General features: G+C 46.6%; 1 protein-coding gene and 1 long non-coding RNA gene across 2 annotated transcripts; one reads left to right on the plus strand and one right to left on the minus strand.

Annotated features, from left to right (window-relative positions):
- Positions 1-82: 82 nt before the first annotated feature.
- Positions 83-5,209, minus strand: LOC102259191 (chromosome unknown open reading frame, human C9orf131). The gene is made up of 2 exons (XM_005884034.2): positions 4,824-5,209; positions 83-4,412 (listed from the first exon to the last, which is right to left on the minus strand). The coding sequence occupies exons 1-2, from the start codon at positions 5,052-5,054 to the stop codon at positions 1,257-1,259; spliced, it is 3,387 nt and encodes a 1,128-aa protein (XP_005884096.1). The 5' UTR covers positions 5,055-5,209; the 3' UTR covers positions 83-1,256.
- A 9,329-nt stretch (positions 5,210-14,538) lies between these two features.
- On the plus strand, positions 14,539-18,013 carry LOC106724371. The gene is made up of 2 exons (XR_001360142.1): positions 14,539-14,696; positions 16,876-18,013. It is a non-coding gene; the product is annotated as an uncharacterized LOC106724371 (long non-coding RNA).
- Positions 18,014-18,260: the final 247 nt, after the last annotated feature.

An 18,260-nucleotide genomic window follows, 5' to 3' on the forward strand; every position in this document is an offset into this window, starting at 1 on the left:
CCCCACCCAAGTGCACGAATTTTGTGCACCAGGCCACTTATATACAAGTACCAGAAAAAAACATTTTAGAGGCCACTGAAGGGAAATGTTGGTAAATTGTATTATATAAAAATTTTGAACTTTGGTAGAGTAAAAATCACCTTAAACAAAATTAGAAAATAAGTCACAGATTGGGAGAAAATAACTGTGCTATACATAATAGGTTGTGGTAGGCAGGATAATGGCTCTCCCAAGATGTCCGATGTCGTAATCCCTGCAACCTGTGAATATGCTGTTTTTCATGGAAAAGGGAATTAAGGCTGTAAATGGAATTAAGGTTGTTAACCAACTGACTTTAAGATGGGAATAGTATCTTGGATTATCCAGGTGGGACCAAGTATTTATCGTGTCCTTACAAGTGGAAGAGGGAAGCAATAGAGAGCAGATTGATATGATATGAGAACTAGCCTTTGTTAGCTTTGAATATGGAGAAAGAGGCCCAGTAGCTAAGGCTCCTCTAGAACCCAGAAAAGACAAGGAATGAATCCTGCCCTGTGCCTACAGAAAAGAATGCAACCCTGTCAACCCCTTGATTTTATTTTTCTGACAAAGTAAATCTGTGTTGTTTTGTGGTAATTTGTTATGGCAGCAGCCGAAAACGAATACAATATCCAACAAATAGTGCAGCAGTGGAAAAATGGGTAAAGGATATGAACAGGCAATTCTAGAAGAAATCCAAATGGCCATTAAACATGAGAGGACTTGTTTTTGTAACCTTGGGAATGAATGGTTGTTGAGTTGACCCAGGGAGAATAGGAGTAGAGGGCTGAGAAGAGATGGAAAGATATGTGGAGAACTGTGGGTCGAGCGGGTGAAGAAGGGGACCATACCCAGGCATACCCTGGGTCTGCCTAGAGTCTAGACCAAGACCAGTTGTGCTCATGTGAAGAGATGTATTTTTCTTCTGTTCACTTGCTATGAAGTTCTTCTCAAGGGCAGCACTGGACTGTGCTCCCTGGCCTTTAAGCTTCACCCCATAGAGCAGGGATGTGTGGATCCCAGATTGATCATCTATCTGTGAAGGGCTTGAGAAGAAAGTTAAGCTTGCAGAATCCTGAACTCTCTATTTTAGGGACCTGATTCTGAGGGAATATAGTTGCTGGAGAAGTTAATAGGGAACTGACATTCCCAGTACCCCAGACTCCAAAGAAATCATGAGTTGGATTTGTTTAATTTACCTAGTTTATTAGGATTTCCTCTGCTTGTCTCCCCAGCCCTCAGGTGCCAGTACTATCAGCTTTTTTCTCATGCTGACTGGATTTGGTGGGCATGGGTCCATGGGTACCCGGAAGCTTGGCAAATATCCTTTGGAGACCCCTGATAAGGGGAGGCTGAGGTGTGGGGGAAGAGAGATGTTTCTCCATTTGGGCCCAGGGGCAGCAGTGCTTACAGTGCCGAGGGATCAGGATATCACCAGCTCTCAGCTCTGCTCCTCGCTTATCTTGGGGACCTGCAGCCTTAGAGTGAAGCTGCTGGGGGAGAGCAGTGTTGAGAGACCGCTGGTTCCTGTGCCGAGATCTTTGGAAAAGTCGGCTTACAGGGACCTCCACTAGTCTGCCCTGGGCTGGATGGCTCTTTCCTATAACTGTGGATGGCCCCAATCTTGCATCCCCTCCTCTGTGGTCTCCTGATTTGGGTTTCCTGGGGTTCTCTCTCTCTTTGGCTGATGCTAAGACTGAAGCCTTGTTCTGTCTGTTGACCGAGACTGGAACCTCAGAGTTGGAGGACTCTCTCAAGCCTGGGCAGTTCTCATCAGCCTCCATGTGAACAGATTGTCCCTGAGGTGAGACCTGGGTCACCCGGGCCACCATCTTTGCCTTCATTCTTTCCTCTCTCTGAAACCTTTGTTCTGCCCTACCAGACCCTTGTGGCTGAGGATGGGAAGAGGAGTGGGAGTCATAACAGTGGGAGACCTGGACAGGCTGAGTCACTGTGCTCTCAACTTGTGCGGGTTGACAGCTTGAAGACTGGGAGCACAGACTGGGGGGATAAGTCTGCTGTGAAGAACAGGAAGAGAGTCCCCAAGTGCCGGGAGTTGTGGAGCTCAGGGCAGGGGAACTGCCAAATGATTGACTTGGACCAGGAGATCTGGGAGCAGGGCTCAGCTGTAGTTTCTTCAGCCTGAGTTCTAATTCTCTACTCCAGTGCCAAGCCTGGATCCCAGAATGGGTGGATATCTCTAGGACAGCCTCTCTCGGGGAGTGTGGAACCTGTGCCTTAGCTCCTGGGAACAGCTCTTCCTTGGGTAGACCAGGCTGGTTGGGCTCAGTCTTCAGAGTTTCAGCTAGGGTGGGAGGCCAGTTTATTGGCTGCAGGGGATCCACTATTGGAGGACTGGGGCCTTGGGGGCTCTCTCTTTGTTGCACATTCCCCCAGACAAACTCAGGGTCAATGTGTGGACCTGTTAGAGGAGCAGAAAGTGTGTTGGGAGATAAGGCTGGTTGCTCAGTGGCCCAGCTGTTCTCTTTCTGTTCCAATGCTTCCCCCTCAGGCTTATAGTTGCCTTGGTCTCTCATAGGCTCACTTAAGTGAGACTTTGACATAGAGTTTGGATGTGGGCTAGGGTCCCAGAATGGGGACACAGGAGCACAACAGATATTTTTCTGCTTCATGTCCCCCCATGAAGGGGCTGTAGACTCAGAGGTCCAGAGATTCTCTATCTGCCTCATAGTCTCCCCCAAAGCCTTGGACTTAGATAGGACTCCCTGGGGGCCCATTCCTAGAGACTCCAGCAGACAGGCTGAAGGAAGGCTGGGAGATGAAACTGAGTCTTCAGAGACCCAAAGATGTTCTCTCTTTTGCATGCCTTCCCATAGAGTCTCAGATCCTGATGGGATACATGCAGGGCTGGTTCCATAGAATCCTGGGTTGAGGTCCAAGGCTGGGGGCTCAAAAGCTTGTGGATTTCCTCTGCATCCCCAGTGAGGCTTGTATCCAGATAAATCTCCCAGGGGACTGCCTCTCTGGAGTTCTTGCTGGAGGTCTGAGGGAGGACAGGGGACTGGCATTAGATACCCAGAGGCCGGAGGCTTCTGTGTGTATTCTGTGGTTCCCCAGAAGTCCTTAGATGTAGGTGGTCCTTCAGAGCTGACTTTCTGGGGTTCTGACAGAGAATCAGATTGGTAAGATGCTGGCATTGGGAGCTTAGAGGCTTGAGAACTCTGTTTATGTCCTGTGGTTCTCCACTGAGACTCACATCCAGGGGGTACTTCCAGGTGTCTAGTTCCTTGAGGCTCTGTTATGGGGGCTACAGATTGGAAAGGGACCAGGATTGGAGGCTCAGAAATCTGAGGATTCTCATTTTGTCTTCTGTTTTCCCAGTGGTCCTCAGCTCCAGACAGGTCTCCTTTAGGGCTGACTCCCTGGAGTTCTGGCAGAGAGGCTGGGGTTGGGCTGGGAACTAGCATTGCTGTCTCAGAGGCTTTGGGGTCCTCCTTTTGCACCATGGTCCTCCATGGGGCCTCAAACCTAGTCGGGACTCCCAGAAAGTTAGAGGGAGACAGCAGAGAGGCAGAGAGTGGATCTGGGGTGTGTTGTGGGAAGCCAGGATCCCATGGCCTCCCCCGCCAGACCTCAGATGAGGGGGGAAAATTTGAGGGTCTGGTTCTTTGTAGTTCAGGCTGCGGGTGCAGGGCTTGATCCTCAGAGACCTGAGGGGCCGCTCTCTGCCACAGAAGCCACTCTGTATGTGCCTGAGCACCAGAATGGACTCCTTTGTCGTCTATGGGAAAGCACTTAAGATGGAGGGGTGGTGATGGGACAGAAGGGTAAAGTGGAGAGGGACGTTGCTGAGGATTAGGGGTCATCTCTTCCAGATCTTTTGTGGTATGGACTTTAGGGGTAGGAAGCTGGGTTGGGGAGCAATACTGGGGAAACAGCAGGTTGGACCTATGCAGGAAGGAAAACTCGTTGAAGCAGACAGAAGGACCAACAGGTAACTTCAGGGGAGAGGGGTCACCTGAACTCAGGATGATGGCCTCCAAGGACTCACTGTGCAGAGAAGGGAGTCCCCAGAAGAGCTGGATTTTTCTCTGCTGTAGATCACTCCCTGATGTCTTATGCCTCACAGGCAGGTTGGTCAGGATCTGAAAGGTGGGGAATGATCTAGGAGGGCTTGGGGTCTGTCTGAGTACTAGCTCTGTTGTTTCTATGGCCTTGTGGAGGCTCTCAGGATCACAGGATGGTTGGGATGGAGCTGTGGTGGCTTGCTGTCCAATAGGAGCTTCTTTGGAAAGAAAATTTGGCTTCAATGGACCCAGAGATACTGCCTGTTCTTTCTCCTCTTCCTCCTCCTCTTCTTCCTCTTCTTCCTCCTCCGACTTCTGCCTCCACAAATGACCAAAGAAAGCCACATGGTATAGAAGTGATAGGCCCTGGGAAATGGAGAAAAATACTATCAACCTTTTCAGAGTCAAAAGGTATATCATGAAGCTCTCAGTCTCTGTTCCATATCCAGAATGAACAGTTACTCAACTGGCCCCACATCTGTGGTCAACAGTCATTTACTCATCCAGTGTTAATGGCCATTACCCAGCGCACCCGTGGAGATCAGCATTTCTTACATAATCCTACATCTAGGGTAAGTCATTTCTTACATAATCCTACATCTAGGGTAAGTCATCACTGATCTGGCTTCAAATCTAGTGTCAGTGGTCAGTCACGCTGCCTCACATTTAAGGCTTATAGTCACTTATTTGGGCTCACATCCATGTCAATGATTCCTCACCAAAATTCAGATGTGGCGTCAATAGTTATTTAGACCTCTACACATCTATGTCACCCACCTTGCCTTGCATGATGTCTCCAGAGTACCAGGGCTGAAGATGTCGCCAGTTCCCAAGTTGCCACCACTTCCGGATCTGCCAAACCATGAACAGGAATAGTATCACTATATTCCCTGTACTCTGGAGGCAACTGCTGCCACAGTGTCTGCAGGCGAGGGAATGGGTTAGCTGGCCCCAAAGAAGCCCCTTGTCCCCCTCAACCCCAAGCAAGCCCTCTAGCAGCCAGTCCATTTTTCTCAGTCTAGTGGCAGTTTATCTTGATGTCATCACTGTGTCACAGAACAAAGAACTCCCAACCCCCACATGCATAACAGCCTTCTCTCTGAACTTAAGGTAAAAAAAATGTGTCCACGAAACAACTCATTCTTCACACTGAAACCTGGGTGATCCTCTTTTGTCTTTTTTTTTTTTTAAATATATTTTATTGATTTTTTACAGAGAGGAAGGGAGAGGGATAGAGAGCTAGAAACATCGATGAGAGAGAAACATCGATCAGCTGCCTCCTGCACACCCCCCACTGGGGATGTGCCTGCAACCAAGGTCCATGCCCTTGACCGGAATCGAACCCGGGACCCCTGAGTCCGAAGGCTGACGCTCCATCCACTGAGCCAAACCGGTTAGGGCAATCCTCTTTTGTCTTGATTGCCATGGTCAGAATTATGCTTCCAGCATTGTGGTTCAGGACATGAATTCCAGCATTAAAAATGCCTCATTCAAATCCTAGCTCTGGCCCTGGCTAGTTTGCTCAGTGGTTAGAATGTCGGATTGAAGGGTCCCGGGTTTGATTCCAGTCAAGGGTACATGCCTGGGTTGTGGGCTCAATCCCCAGTAGGGGGCGTGCAGGAGGTGGCCAATCAATGATTCTCATCATTGATGTTTCTATCTCTCTCTTCCTCTGAAATCAATAAAAATATTTTTTAGAAAATTCTAGCTCTGTCACTTCCTACCCATGAAATCTCAGTCAAACTTAATCTTTCAGTGCCTCAGTTTTTTCACCTGTAAAACGGGAATAATAATATTACCACATAGGGTTGTTTTGAGAATTAAATGTACACATTTATATGCTTAGGATTGTACAAAGTGTACATGCTATATTAAAATTTTATTTCTTTTAAGGTTTCCCATTACAAGCCTCATTCCATCTTTAATAAATGGAGTCTGCTCCCTCTTTTTTTTTTTTTTTAATCTCTTGTCAACTGTGAACTGTCTTATTTGACTTTAGGTTGCCTGCGATATTGTTGGCAAGCATTCATGTTAAGGATGACAAATAAATAAAATGGGGTTTTGAGCTTGACCATTTTTCTTCATTTGCCCCTCTTTACCCTAAAACAACCACTCTGTTCCATGTCAACTCTTCTTTTCAGAGCCCTCAGTCTCTGCCTTCAGAGTACAAGTTAATGCCTCTTTTTCTCACATCACCTGCCTCAAAGGCCAGCTTAGTCTGGTAGAAAGAGTACTGAACTAAGATTGAGGATAACCTGGGTTTTCTAGTTCTTAGTTTTCTTCATTGCTACCCTAAGTTGGATTAGATTAATTAATTCAAGATATATTTATTGAGTGCCTAGTTTGAATCAGGTATTGTGTTTAGTCTCGAGTAGATAGAAGTAAGACAGAGTCTCTAAAGCAAGGGTCCTCAAACTTTTTAAACAGAGGGCCAGTTCACTGTCCCTCAGACCGTTGGAGGGCCGGACTATAGTTTAAAAAAAAAACTATGAACAAATTCCTATGCACACAGTGGCGGCAAAAACACCCAGCGGGCCGGATAAATGTTTTTGGCGGGCCGCATGTGGCCCGCAGGCCGTAGTTTGAGGACCCCTGCTCTAAAGTAAGTCCTATTTCTGTGGGAAAAATCAGTCAAGTTATATATATAAAACCCTAATATGCAAATAGACCGAGCGGCCGAACAACCAGTTGCTATGACATGTGCTGACCACAAGGGGGTGCGTGTGAAACATGGCAGGCGTCTGCGGCTGCAAGTGGTGGCGGAGGGAGTAGGGCTGCCAGCAGACAGGGAACTGGGGGCTGCAGTGGGAGGGGCCGGGCGGGGGCGTGGAGGATGGGCCAAGACCCGCCCCTGTGCCCACCGCAGCCTCGCAGCCCACAGTTCCTTTCAAGGTGCACGAATTCATGCACTGGGCCCCTAGTAGACAATAAAATAAAGATATGTACAATGGAAGCAGAAAAGGTTATCTAACCAGCCTGGAGAAAGGGGTTGCAAAAGGGGGTATGTCCCAGAAGAGGATTAATGCTTGGTCTGAGGAACCAAGAAAATGAGAGTGTAGGGAACAAGGGAAGGATAGTCCAAGCCGTAGGAAGAGCCTGTGTAAAGGTGCTAGGGTAGAGGAAAATGTCCCATTAGGGAATTGAAGGTACTTCAATGCGGTGGCGGTTGAGGAAGCAGTAGGAGATAGACATGGAAAGACAAGATCACAAAGGGCCCTGAATACCAGTCTAAGGAGTTGAAATTTATCCTGAAGGTAATGGTAAATCATTGAAAAGTTTTGAGCAGGGAAGTGACAACATCAAGCTTGTGTCTTGCAAAGAATGCTTTGGCTATAGTGAGGGCAAAAAGATTAGAGATTGAAGGCAAGAGATTAGTTAAGGAGCTCTTGCTTTAATTTAGGCAAAATAAAAGTTGAGGCCTGAGCCAAGGCAGTGATGGTGGGAATGAAGAATAATGGGTTCAAGTAGAATTCCACAGATAAAACATTATACTTTGTTACCAGTGGGATGGGGTGGAGGGAGAGGGAGTTGAGAATAACTCCAGGGTTTCTGAGAGGAAACTGGGTATATATTAGTGCCATTGTATTGAGATAGGGAACACAGACCTGGAAACCAATTTAGCATGTGTTTGGGGTTGATGGGTTCCATTTTAGACATTGGAATTTGAGATACCTGTGACAAGGAAAAGCTAGGCAAGAGGCAATTGGATACTTGGATCTGAAGCTTGGGAGAACAGTCTATGGAGAAGATGTAAATTTGTCAGCTGACAGCATATATGTAGCATAAAGATGACCAACTGAAATATAACATTTGTCTTAAAGATGACCAACTGAAATGTAACATTTGGCCCAGACAATGTAGCTAGTAGTGTTTTTATTAAGAACTTGAATGAATAAGTAGCCAGTACTGTAAACGTAACAGATTGCACATAATAATATTTCAAGTTTAAAATCTGGCAATACTGACTCTCATTTCCACCAAGTACAGACCATTAGAGTTAAGTAGCAGTTGCTCCCTCCCTTTGAAGTGGACAGGTGCTCTCCAATTCAGCATGGTTCTCATCATAGTTTCATTGTTAATGCCCAGGCTAAGGGTTAGTTGCTGTTTATCATTTTGTTTTCTTATGTTTGTTCATTTTTTTACTCATTTGTATTACCTGCCCGGCATTTGCATCTGCTACCTCTGGATGAAGAAGATTGAGTGCTTAGAGAAGGCAATACTGGATCTTATTCTGTGCTAGTTAATTTACACTATGGCAGGATAATTTACCAGTTATTGATTGCTTTCTCCTATGTCTTGCCAGTGGGATGAAAAGGTAACTGTTGCCCTAGCTGGTTTGGCTCTGTGGATCGAGCATCAACCTGTGGACTGAAGGGTCCCGGTTCGATTCTTGTCAAGGGCACATGCCTGGGTTGTGGGTTTGATCCCCATTAGGGGGCATGAAGGAAGCAGCCAATCAATGATTCTCTCTCATCATTGCTGTTTCAATCTCTCCTCCCTTCCTCTCTGAAATCATTAAAATATATATATATAACTGTTTTCTTCTATTACAGGAATTCTAAGTTTCTTATCTCATAGAATTGTTAATGGATTATTTATTTTTTAGTCCCAAACTAAAGTTGCAAGACACCTTGTCTACAATCTTATTCAGGCTCTTGTGTGGGAGGGGAATTTAATTTAGTTGGGCATTCTTGAAAAGGAGAAGATGGAGGATGCTGGGTTGAAAGAAGAGGAGTTGCCCAAATATAGCAGTGGGCCCAGGGACTTGGGGAAAAAGATGTAGTGATGGGTAGTGATGGGTTCACTAGGAGGCATCAGGACTTGTAATGGGGAGAGCTGATTTAATAGTTAGGGTACTAAACATCTAACACATAACCTTAGGAACTGCAACAAAAGATGCTGGTATGCAAACTTGACAGAGATGCTGTGGAGCCACCTGCCTTTGAATGGACCATAAGTGTTTAGACCAGTGGTTCTCAATCTTCTGGCCCTTTAAATACAGTTCCTCATGTTGTGACCCAACCATAAAATTATTTTCGTTGCTACTTCATAACTGTAATGTTGCTACTGTTATGAATTGTAATATAAATATCTGATATGCAGGATGGTCTTAGGCGACCCCTGTGAAAGGGTCGTTCGACCGCCAAAGGGGTCGCGATCCACAGGTTGAGAACCGCTGGTTTAGACAATGCACATCCCGGGGGCAACCATGTCAGGCTCAAGCTGAGCTTTCCTAAGTGATTTTCTTTTCCTTTATTTTTTGTCAGTTTATACCACACTAAAGAGGGGAAAGGACCCAATTATGATTAATACTAGAGGCCCGGTGCATGAAATTTGTGCACTCGGGCTGGGGGGTCCCTCAGCCCAGCCTGCACCCTCTTACAGTCCAGGAGCCCTCGGGGGATGTCCAACTGATGGCTTAGGCCTGCTCCCTGGGAGCAGGCCTAAGCTGGCAGTCGGACATCCTTAGCACTGCCATGGAGGCAGGAAAGGCTCCTGCCACCACAGCTGCGTTTGCCAGCTGTGAGCCTGGCTTCTGGCTGAGCAGCGCTCCCCCAGTGGGAGCACATTGACCACCAGGAGGCAGCTCCTGCATTGAGCGTCTGCCCCCTGGTGATCAATGCGCATCATAGCAACTGGTCATTCCGCCATCGGATGGAAACCGGCTCTCCGACATCCCCCGAGGGGTCCCGGATTGTGAGAGGGTGCAGGCCAGGCCAAGGGACCCCACCGGTGCATGATCGGGGCTGGGGAGGAACACAGGAGGTTGGCCAGCCAGGAAGGGACCATGGGAGGGCTCCAGGGCATGTCCAGCCCATCTCACTCAGTCCCAATCAGCCGGACCCCAGCAGCAAGCTAACCTATGGGTTGGAGCGCCTGCCCCCTGGTGGTCAGTGCACATCAGAGAGAGCAGTTGAGCAGCCTTAGCATATCATTAGCATATTATACTTTGATTGGTTGAACAGCTGACCGGACAATTAACATATTAGGCTTTTATTGTATAGGATTGGATGTCTTTGAACTCTAGTAAATGGGAGTTTTGAGCCAAATTTAATTTTAGAAAAATTAAGTAATTTGATGTTTCTTACTTCTCAGTGTTATGGAACAAATTTATACACTTATCATCCCATTTAATCTCCACAATTCCTTGAAGTGAGTGTTGTTCTCCCCTTTCATGTAAGGGAAATTGAGTTTGGAAGGCAGAGCTAAGGATTGAGAAACCACCTTGTACTGTGAGGAATCACTTGGGGTTTTTTGGTGTGTTTTTTTTTGTGTGTGTGTTTTTAATATATATATATATATATTTATTATTGATTTCAGTGAGGAAGGGAGAAAGATTGAAACATCAATGATGAGAGAGAATCATTGATCAGTTGCCTCCTGCGCATCCCCTACTGGGAATCCAGCCCACAACTCAGGCATGTGCCTTTGACCGGAATTGAACCCAGGACGCTTCAGTCCGCAGGTCGACACTCCATCCACTGAGCCAAACCGACTAGGGCTGTGAGGAATTATTTGGATATAAATGACAGAAAGTAAAATCCAACAGGTGTAAACAAAATAGGAATGTATGACATAACTGAAAAGTCCAGGGTAAGGCTGGCTTCAGGTAGTAGGATTGATGCAGGGACTCAATTCAATGTCAGCAGGACTCACTTTCCACTTCTTGGCTCTCTGTCTTCTATGCTGACTTCTCTCAGGTTTTGTGTGGTAGCAGTACAATTGATGCTAAAAATGTGATGTCACTCTGACAACACGTGACTTATGGGTTTCAATTGGTATGTGTCCATCCTTGAACTACTCATTACACTGCTCACAGGGGAATAGACTGCTTCTTCTGACAGGTCTGAGCCACACATATACCCTTGGAATAAGGGTGTGGAGGGAAGACCACTCCACCTGCACATGGACTGAGACTGAAGGAGTGGGAGTGTGGTAGTTCCTTCCGAGGACATAGACATACTGTTTCCAGAAAGGTGTGTGTATGCTGGTATAAAACAAAGAAGACAAAACAGATATCCACTACAGCCCTCCCTAACTTCCCCATTTTGGTTTCTGGCCCAGAGCTATATCATTATTCTTTTATGATTTAAGGCATAACTTGAAGTATGAATACAGGTCCTCTGAAGGTTGGGGAAGAGTCTGGATGGGGCCCAGAGCAGGGATCTTGAAGAGGGGATCTATGGGAGACCCAAACATCTGTGTGGATAGACCATTCAATGGCCTAAACTCTCAATTCCTAGACCTTTTCATCTCAGAGTCCTTTACTTCTGCTCCAATCCAGCTGTGGTCATATCTGAAGCCTCATCATCAGGAACTGCTTTGCCTTCCAGTCTGACATTCCATCCTCTGACTTCAACCTTCAGATTTGTCCTAAAGATGACAATTCTTCAACCTTGTCAGGACATCCATTCCACTGATCCTTCCACTTTCTCCCAGTCCGTCAGCAACCTCTTGCCTGCGTTTCCTCCCTTTCCACAATGACTTCATGGTCAACCTCCCAAGCACTTCTCAATTCATTCTCCTTCCATCATTTCTACCTGGCAACATCTCAACTCTCTGCCTCTGCCAGACCTGCCCTGTAGGAAGTGGCTCAGCGCTAATGGATAAAATCGCACATGAGTGAGGTGGTGCCCCCATAAACCCACAGTCTGCAATTAATGATCAGCTCCAAGCATCACTTGAAAAGCATTTATTCATGAGTTCCATTTATTAAGTGCCGGATGTGTGCTAGGTACTGGTCTAAGTACTTGGAATACATTGTTAATCAAAACAGGAAAAGCTCCCTGCCTGTGGCGCTTACATAATTCCTTTAAAAAAAAATCCTTTCTACTAAAAAATCAATTCAAGCCTTCTTCACTTTTCTCAACTTCTCTTTTCCTCACACCCCCCTACCCCCCAGCTGATGTGCCAGACCTCCACTTTTCAGAGGAATCAGAAACCATTTCCTGCCACAATGAAAGTTGTCTCTCTGGGAGGCCTTCCTTGACCCTCCCAAGCTGGGCTGGGTGCCCTTATCCTCCCTCTCCTCCCCCACCGGTACTTTCCACACTAGATTGTAGCTTATGTCTTAATTATCTGAGGGATGGAACTTTGTCTACCCAGTTCCCTGCGTTAACTCCAGCATCTGGTGTTTAGTATCAGGTTAGAGCTCAGTAACTTCTGGGCGAATGAATGAGAAATGGGCGGGATTTTTGTTGCGGGGAAGAGCCTGCAGCGGGACTCTTCCTCCGGCTTCCTGGTGGCTAACTCAGGAGGCACCACCTCTGGACGCCCGAATCAGCCTCCTTGGCTTCCTTGGTACCGGAAGTGGGCAGTTAAGGTCAGCCGAGATTTTGATGGGACTTTTCAGATGCCTAGGGCCAGTCCCGCTGTGGGACTCCCCCACCTCGGTTGGCGGGGGCTGTGGGTGGGGCGGCTGCGCCCAGGATCCGCGGCAGAGCTTCTGAGCGTCGATGCCTGGCCTCAGCCCCTTTTACTGCCCAACTCGCTTTCCCTCCGCCTCCCAGTCCCTCTCGTTCTCCCTTCTTTCTTCCCTTACTCCTCCCGCCTCTTCCCTCCCCTCCCTTTCCTTCTCCATAAGGACGCTGAGTTAAGGGCCTGGCCAGCGGCCCACCTCCACTTGCCGCTTGCACACGGTCTTGTCCCGAGCCAGTACCCTGAAAATGCCACGACTGGTCAGAGGACAGTGAGACCTCCCAGAACCGCCCTCTGGGAGGGGTCAGTTTCTCAGACTGCCTGCCGAGCCAGCTCCCACAGAAGGGATGATGCCCACAGTCCCGGGGGGAGTTGTTTCAAAGCAGATGAAGGAGCTGAGAGGCTGGGGATTGGTGTGTGTGTGTGTGTGTGTGTGTGTGTGTGTGTGTGTGTGTGTGTGTGTGTGTGTGCGCGCGCGCGCGCGCGCGCGCAGTGGGAATGGTGGGTGGAAAACCAGCCTAGCCCCCTCAGGGCAGTGTCAGTGGGCAGAGGTGAGGCTGAGTCCTGATGGGCAGAAGCAGGCTCGTGTTTGAGTGGAGGTCCACTGTGGTGAGGCATTCTAGCAGACAGGACAGGCCTCCGCCTTCTAGAAGGGAGGGAAATTCAAATGCCTTCACACTCAGGTATTGGTATTTTACTGCATGTATTGACAGGCTACTATGTGTCAGGTCCTGTGTTTGACAGAAAGAAACACTAGCCATGTCCCACTAGAGACTGGCGAAATATTGCTGTTTTAAATAGTTTTTCCCATTATGAAAGTATATATTGAATTTAGAAGATCTGAAAAAGTATAAGGAGGAATCCCATAAACTTCTAAAGTCAAAATAATTTCCATAGCATTTTGATGTATTTCTTTCCAGATGTTACTATTCAAATTTTTACATTGCTTAAATAAACATAGGTTTTTGTAAGGTAGGAAAGCAGTTAATATTTAGCATAAACCTTTTCTACACATTATAAACTCTTCCTAAATGTAATTTTTAATGACTGTGTTACTCTCCGAAGTAGGATCTCTGAAGTAGTGAGGTAGCTATTTATGTGGTTAGTTATTTCAGCACTGACTTCTATGAGCTTGTCTCATAAATCCCAGTTCTTGCTAAATATTTCTAAGCTCCATTTCCCACAGGCACCCCAGGCCTAACATCTTCATAACTTAGGACATTTTCTTCTTTTGACTCAATTTGCTCTTCCTGTTGTATCCCCCAAAGTAATTAGTATCATTGAGTCACCCAAGCAAGAAACACAGTAGCCATCTACACTGCTCGCTCTTCATCTTTCCCATAAGAAGTCAGTCACCAACTTTTGCTAATTTTCTCAGCTGTTTCTCAAATCTGTCTCTCTTCCCCATCCTTACTGTCACCCTGGTAGAGAGAGAGGAAGGGAGAAGAGAGAAATATCAATGCAAGAGCAAAACATCAACGATTGGCTACCTCCTAGATGCCCCGACCTGGGGATTGAGCCCACAACCCAGGCATGTACTCTTACCAGGGAACCCAACCTGCAACCTTTCAGTGCTGGGGACAGTGCCCAACCAACTGAGCCACACTGGCCAGGGCCCATTAGTATTTTTTAGACGTAGTTTACTTTTCTGAACATATTTTAAATAGCTGGTTCGAAGTTTTTGTCTAGTAAGTTCAATGTCTGGGCTTCCTTGGGGTCACTTTTAATTGATTGCTGTTTTTCTCCCCATGTATGTGTGTGTGCCATTTTTTAAAAAATTTTATTTCTTTACATATCTTGTACTTTTTGTTGAAAATTGGACATTTTTAATAATATAATGTGGCAACTCTAGAATTCAGATTTTCTAGAGTTTGTTGTTACTGTTGTTTGCATAGTGATTTTTCTGAAGTAATTCTGTAAAGTCTATATTGTTTATTGTATGTGGCCACTGCTTGGTTAGCTTAGTGGTCAGTTAATGACTGGACAGAGGTTTCATTAAATCATTGGAACCGATGAGTCTTCCAGTCTTTGCTGGGTGATGTATATAATTTTGTATGTTTTCATTCTTCTAGGGCTATTTTAGAGTCACTTGCTGAAATGCGACTATTACAGAGCACTGAAGACAAACCAGAGCAACTGCACAGTCTTCAGCAACTCTCACATCCCTAAACCTGGGGGGACCATTTACAACATAATGAAGCCAGCTCTTCTAGGGTCTTCCCTCTCTGCTCAGTGAGACCCTTGTAGCTACTGTCCTGTTTTGGGTGGTTGTTTCCCACTGGAGTCTCCCTTTGCTTTGTCAGGGGAATCTCTAACGCCCACTCCTCTGCCCCTTAGTTTAAATGAAGGCTAAAGATTTCCCATTGCTTTCCTAGCCCCAAACCCTGCTTCATTCCCAGCTCCTATCTCAGGCACATTCTTGCTACCATTCCTACTACCTTCTTCTCCATTCCTTTTCTGGAACCTCAACTGAAATTTAATACCTGTTAGAGAAGCAGATTGAAAATTTGTGGGTTTTTACTTTTTTTCAGTACAGCCTGGCCGTCCATGTCTATGTGTCAGTTTCCATTCTTCGCATAGAATTTCCTATAAGCAGTAATATTTGGAACAAGAAGAGTTCTACTTTTGAAAGAGTCCCATTTAACACTAGTGGGTCCTGGCCTGTAGGATCCAAGATACTCTGGCACTGATGCAGCCTCAGGGTAACTAACAGACACATCTTAGCTAAGTAAAATCATAGACTTTTAAAGCCTGTTGTGTTTACGTACCAAAGCAGCAAGGATCTAAGAAAGATTGGATTGTGACATCCAGGAAGTTTCTATGTGAAGGGCCCAGCAAACTTCCAGCTAGAGAATGACTTAGGGAAAGGTCTGAGGCAGAGCCCGAGAAAGGGCTCCAAATGTAAGCTATGAAGGAATTCAGAAAGTTGCCCAGTAAAGTTTTCGGGGGCTGATTCTTCAGAGGAGATAAAAAGTGACTTCGAGTCATGCAGGGAATGGGTCAGGAAATGACTTGTCAATGTTTTCAAAAAAAGAACCTAGACTTAAAGCAACTGAAAAATACCCTAAAGACTTACTTGGGCAAGAAGCTGGGGCAGATGCATCAAAGTGGGGCCTCTAGAAATGGGTGTTCACGGCTTTCTGCCAACTCTACATTGCTCCCTTCTGGGAAGTCCGTGGAAACTGGAAATGTAGTACCCTTCATTAACCAGGAACACTGCCTGAACACCTCTTGGAAGCTTTCCTTCCTTAATGCAGGCATTAGATTAACAAGCACCAGGAAGCCTAGATTATATGGTTTTGAGTGTGGCAGAGGTAGAGCTTACCTTTCAAGGTCTTTGCATACATAAAACTGTTAAGTTGATAGAGACCTAATCATAGCTCCTTCCCCAGTTTACTTTCTCTCTCAGCCACCCATGTTTCAGGGATGGTCTTCAAAAGAAACCCTTAGGCAGATCAGGAGACAAGCTGATTACAAAAAAAATTCAGTTCATACCCTGGATAGTTCTCATCCTTCCCCTTCAGCTTTGAACAAGAAAGGCCAGAGGCCCCTGAGATGTTAATCATGGCTCATGTAGCCCCTTAGTCCAAGGAGAAGAGCAGACACATTTCTAGCTCTTCATACCCATTAAAAGGGATAAATTGAGTGTATGAGGAACAAGAGAGACAGTCCAGAGTCACTCCAAATCAAACAATGGCAGGACATGACCCAAGCGATGAAAGTGGAGTTGTGTCCCAACAGACGCCAGCAGTGCCCCAGAGGCAGAGAACAGAGAGAAGAGTGTCTGAAGGGGATCACCACAGAGGTCAGCACCTTCTTGGAGTTTCCAGTTTAGGAAAAAGATGTTGGAGATTATTTAGGGATTCTTTCAAGGGCCAGAGAATTCAGGGAGATAAGTGAAGTCTAAGAAGACTCCAGCTCCTAAGCCACAATCAGAAGATGTTATGAGAGTCTGGGGGATGCCCAGAAACTAAATGGCTATCTGAGTGGACAAGGGGCTCCAGTGACCAAGGAATGCTCCCTATCTACCCCCCACCCCTCAAATTGCTGGTTGCCCAAAATTCAGGATGGCCAAGCCTTAAATATTATGGTCATACAAATAAGCTGATGATTGTCATAGTACTGTCATTACAAAGTCACACACACACACACACACACACACACACACACACACACCACCTACTATAAAAGGATTCAGGGGCTTGTCAAAGTGAGAAAACCCAATAAAGACCCCACTTCTTAGGACCTGGCTGAACTGGAATTTTCCCGCAGTTCCTTTACTGTCTTGACTTTTATACAGGTCTCTCTCTCTCTCTCTCTCTCTCTCTCTCTCTCTTTCTATCTCCCTCCTCCCTTCTCCTCTTTCTCCCTTCCTCCCTCCCTCCCTCCATGTATGTGTATGGTGACATAGGCATTTAAAAACCATAAATCCTCCATGTAACCTTTAAGGGTAAGGCTAAAATTGCAGGCAAAGCAAACTTCAGGTCTTTCTCATTGAAGTGCCCCTGGCCTCAGATAGCTTGGCTTCTAACGTCTCATAGTCCCATCTCAGAGGTTGCCCAGTAGGGACATGACAATTTCCTATATCCTTTGTATTCACATGGAGGCCAGAGGCAGGTGTCTGGCCCAACAGACCTGGATCCCAAAGCCTTAGGCCTCAGGGAAGAGCCAGGACAAGAGGTTAGCCCCAGTAAAAAGGCATAACCCTACTAGAAGATCCAAAATAGGAGAGCATTGAGTAGGAGATGCAGGATTGGGGCTCTCCCTGCCCAGGCCATGGGATTAGCAGACACCCTTGTGAGTAAGAGCCCTTGGTTTCTGCACTGGAAGGAGCACGCTCCTTCTGAAAGTACCTTGAATAAAAGGACGAAACTATTTTCACTGGCATTGTCCCAGGGAAAAAGGCAAGGGCAGAAAAGCCTATTCAGTGTCAACTTCTGTGTGGAGCCCAGGACCAGGTGAAGGCAGAGCTGTCTTCATGGCACTGGGGACCCTGAAGCCCAGTGGGGCATGGTCATCATGGGCTGGATCCTGGGGAAGAATCAGGACTTAGGTGCAGAGGAAAATCAGCACCAGGACAAAGTCTAGGCCCAGGCAGAGCCCACAATAGGCATTCCTTCGACTACAGGGCTCCTCTCTACCAAGATCCAAGGAAAGTGACAAGTGCACCCTGCAGTCAGCACAGCACGCAGGCCCTGAGGACCAGAGCTGTCTCAGCAGGACAGGTGGCTCAGAGACCAGGACACACATCGCTGGAAAATTATGGGATTTGAGGATCAGCTACGATGTCCATGCCTCCCAGGGAGCCTGTGTTCCCAGCCAGACCCCACCAGCATGGACCAAAGATCCCAGGTACCTCCAGCTCTCCTCCCCACTGCCTCAGGCTCTAGTCATCCAGAAAGTCCTCTTCTGTCTCCTCCTAAGAGGGAAATTTCTCTCAAAGGAAAATTTAGTTCATGTAGAGAAAATCTTTTCATTCTTGTGATAGCACATCCTTCAAAGAGGATAGTCTCTGTTTCTCATAAAAAAGGATATTTATTCTTTCCAAATAGATTTGTTTCTTCTTATAGTGAGTGGTATCTTCTGTCTTTGTTGTGTGGAGTATGTTTTAGAAATCCCGGGAGTCTGGGCTTAGAGGAAGGAAGGAATCGGCTTCACCTTATACTGAAGTCCTGTTTGGCTTCTCAAAGGGGATCAGGGCCCCGGAGGAAGGTTGATAGTGGCACTGCACACCCACCTCCAGCCCAGGTTCATTGCTTCTGGTCAGATGCGTCTGGGCTTGGAAGGAAGGAATCG

Source organism: Myotis brandtii, unplaced genomic scaffold (genome assembly GCF_000412655.1).
Source record: "Myotis brandtii unplaced genomic scaffold, ASM41265v1 scaffold806, whole genome shotgun sequence".
NCBI classification, from domain to species: Eukaryota; Metazoa; Chordata; class Mammalia; order Chiroptera; family Vespertilionidae; genus Myotis; species Myotis brandtii.

Bases quoted from the DNA above. Each gene is read 5' to 3' on its own strand.
- LOC102259191 (XM_005884034.2), bottom strand. From the start codon at position 5,054: ATGGACTGGCTGCTAGAGGGCTTGCTTGGGGTTGAGGGGGACAAGGGG. The intron at 4,413-4,823 runs GTGGGTGACATA...TCCATTTCCCAG, and splicing joins GAGACATCATGCAAGGCAAG to GGCCTATCACTTCTATACCA.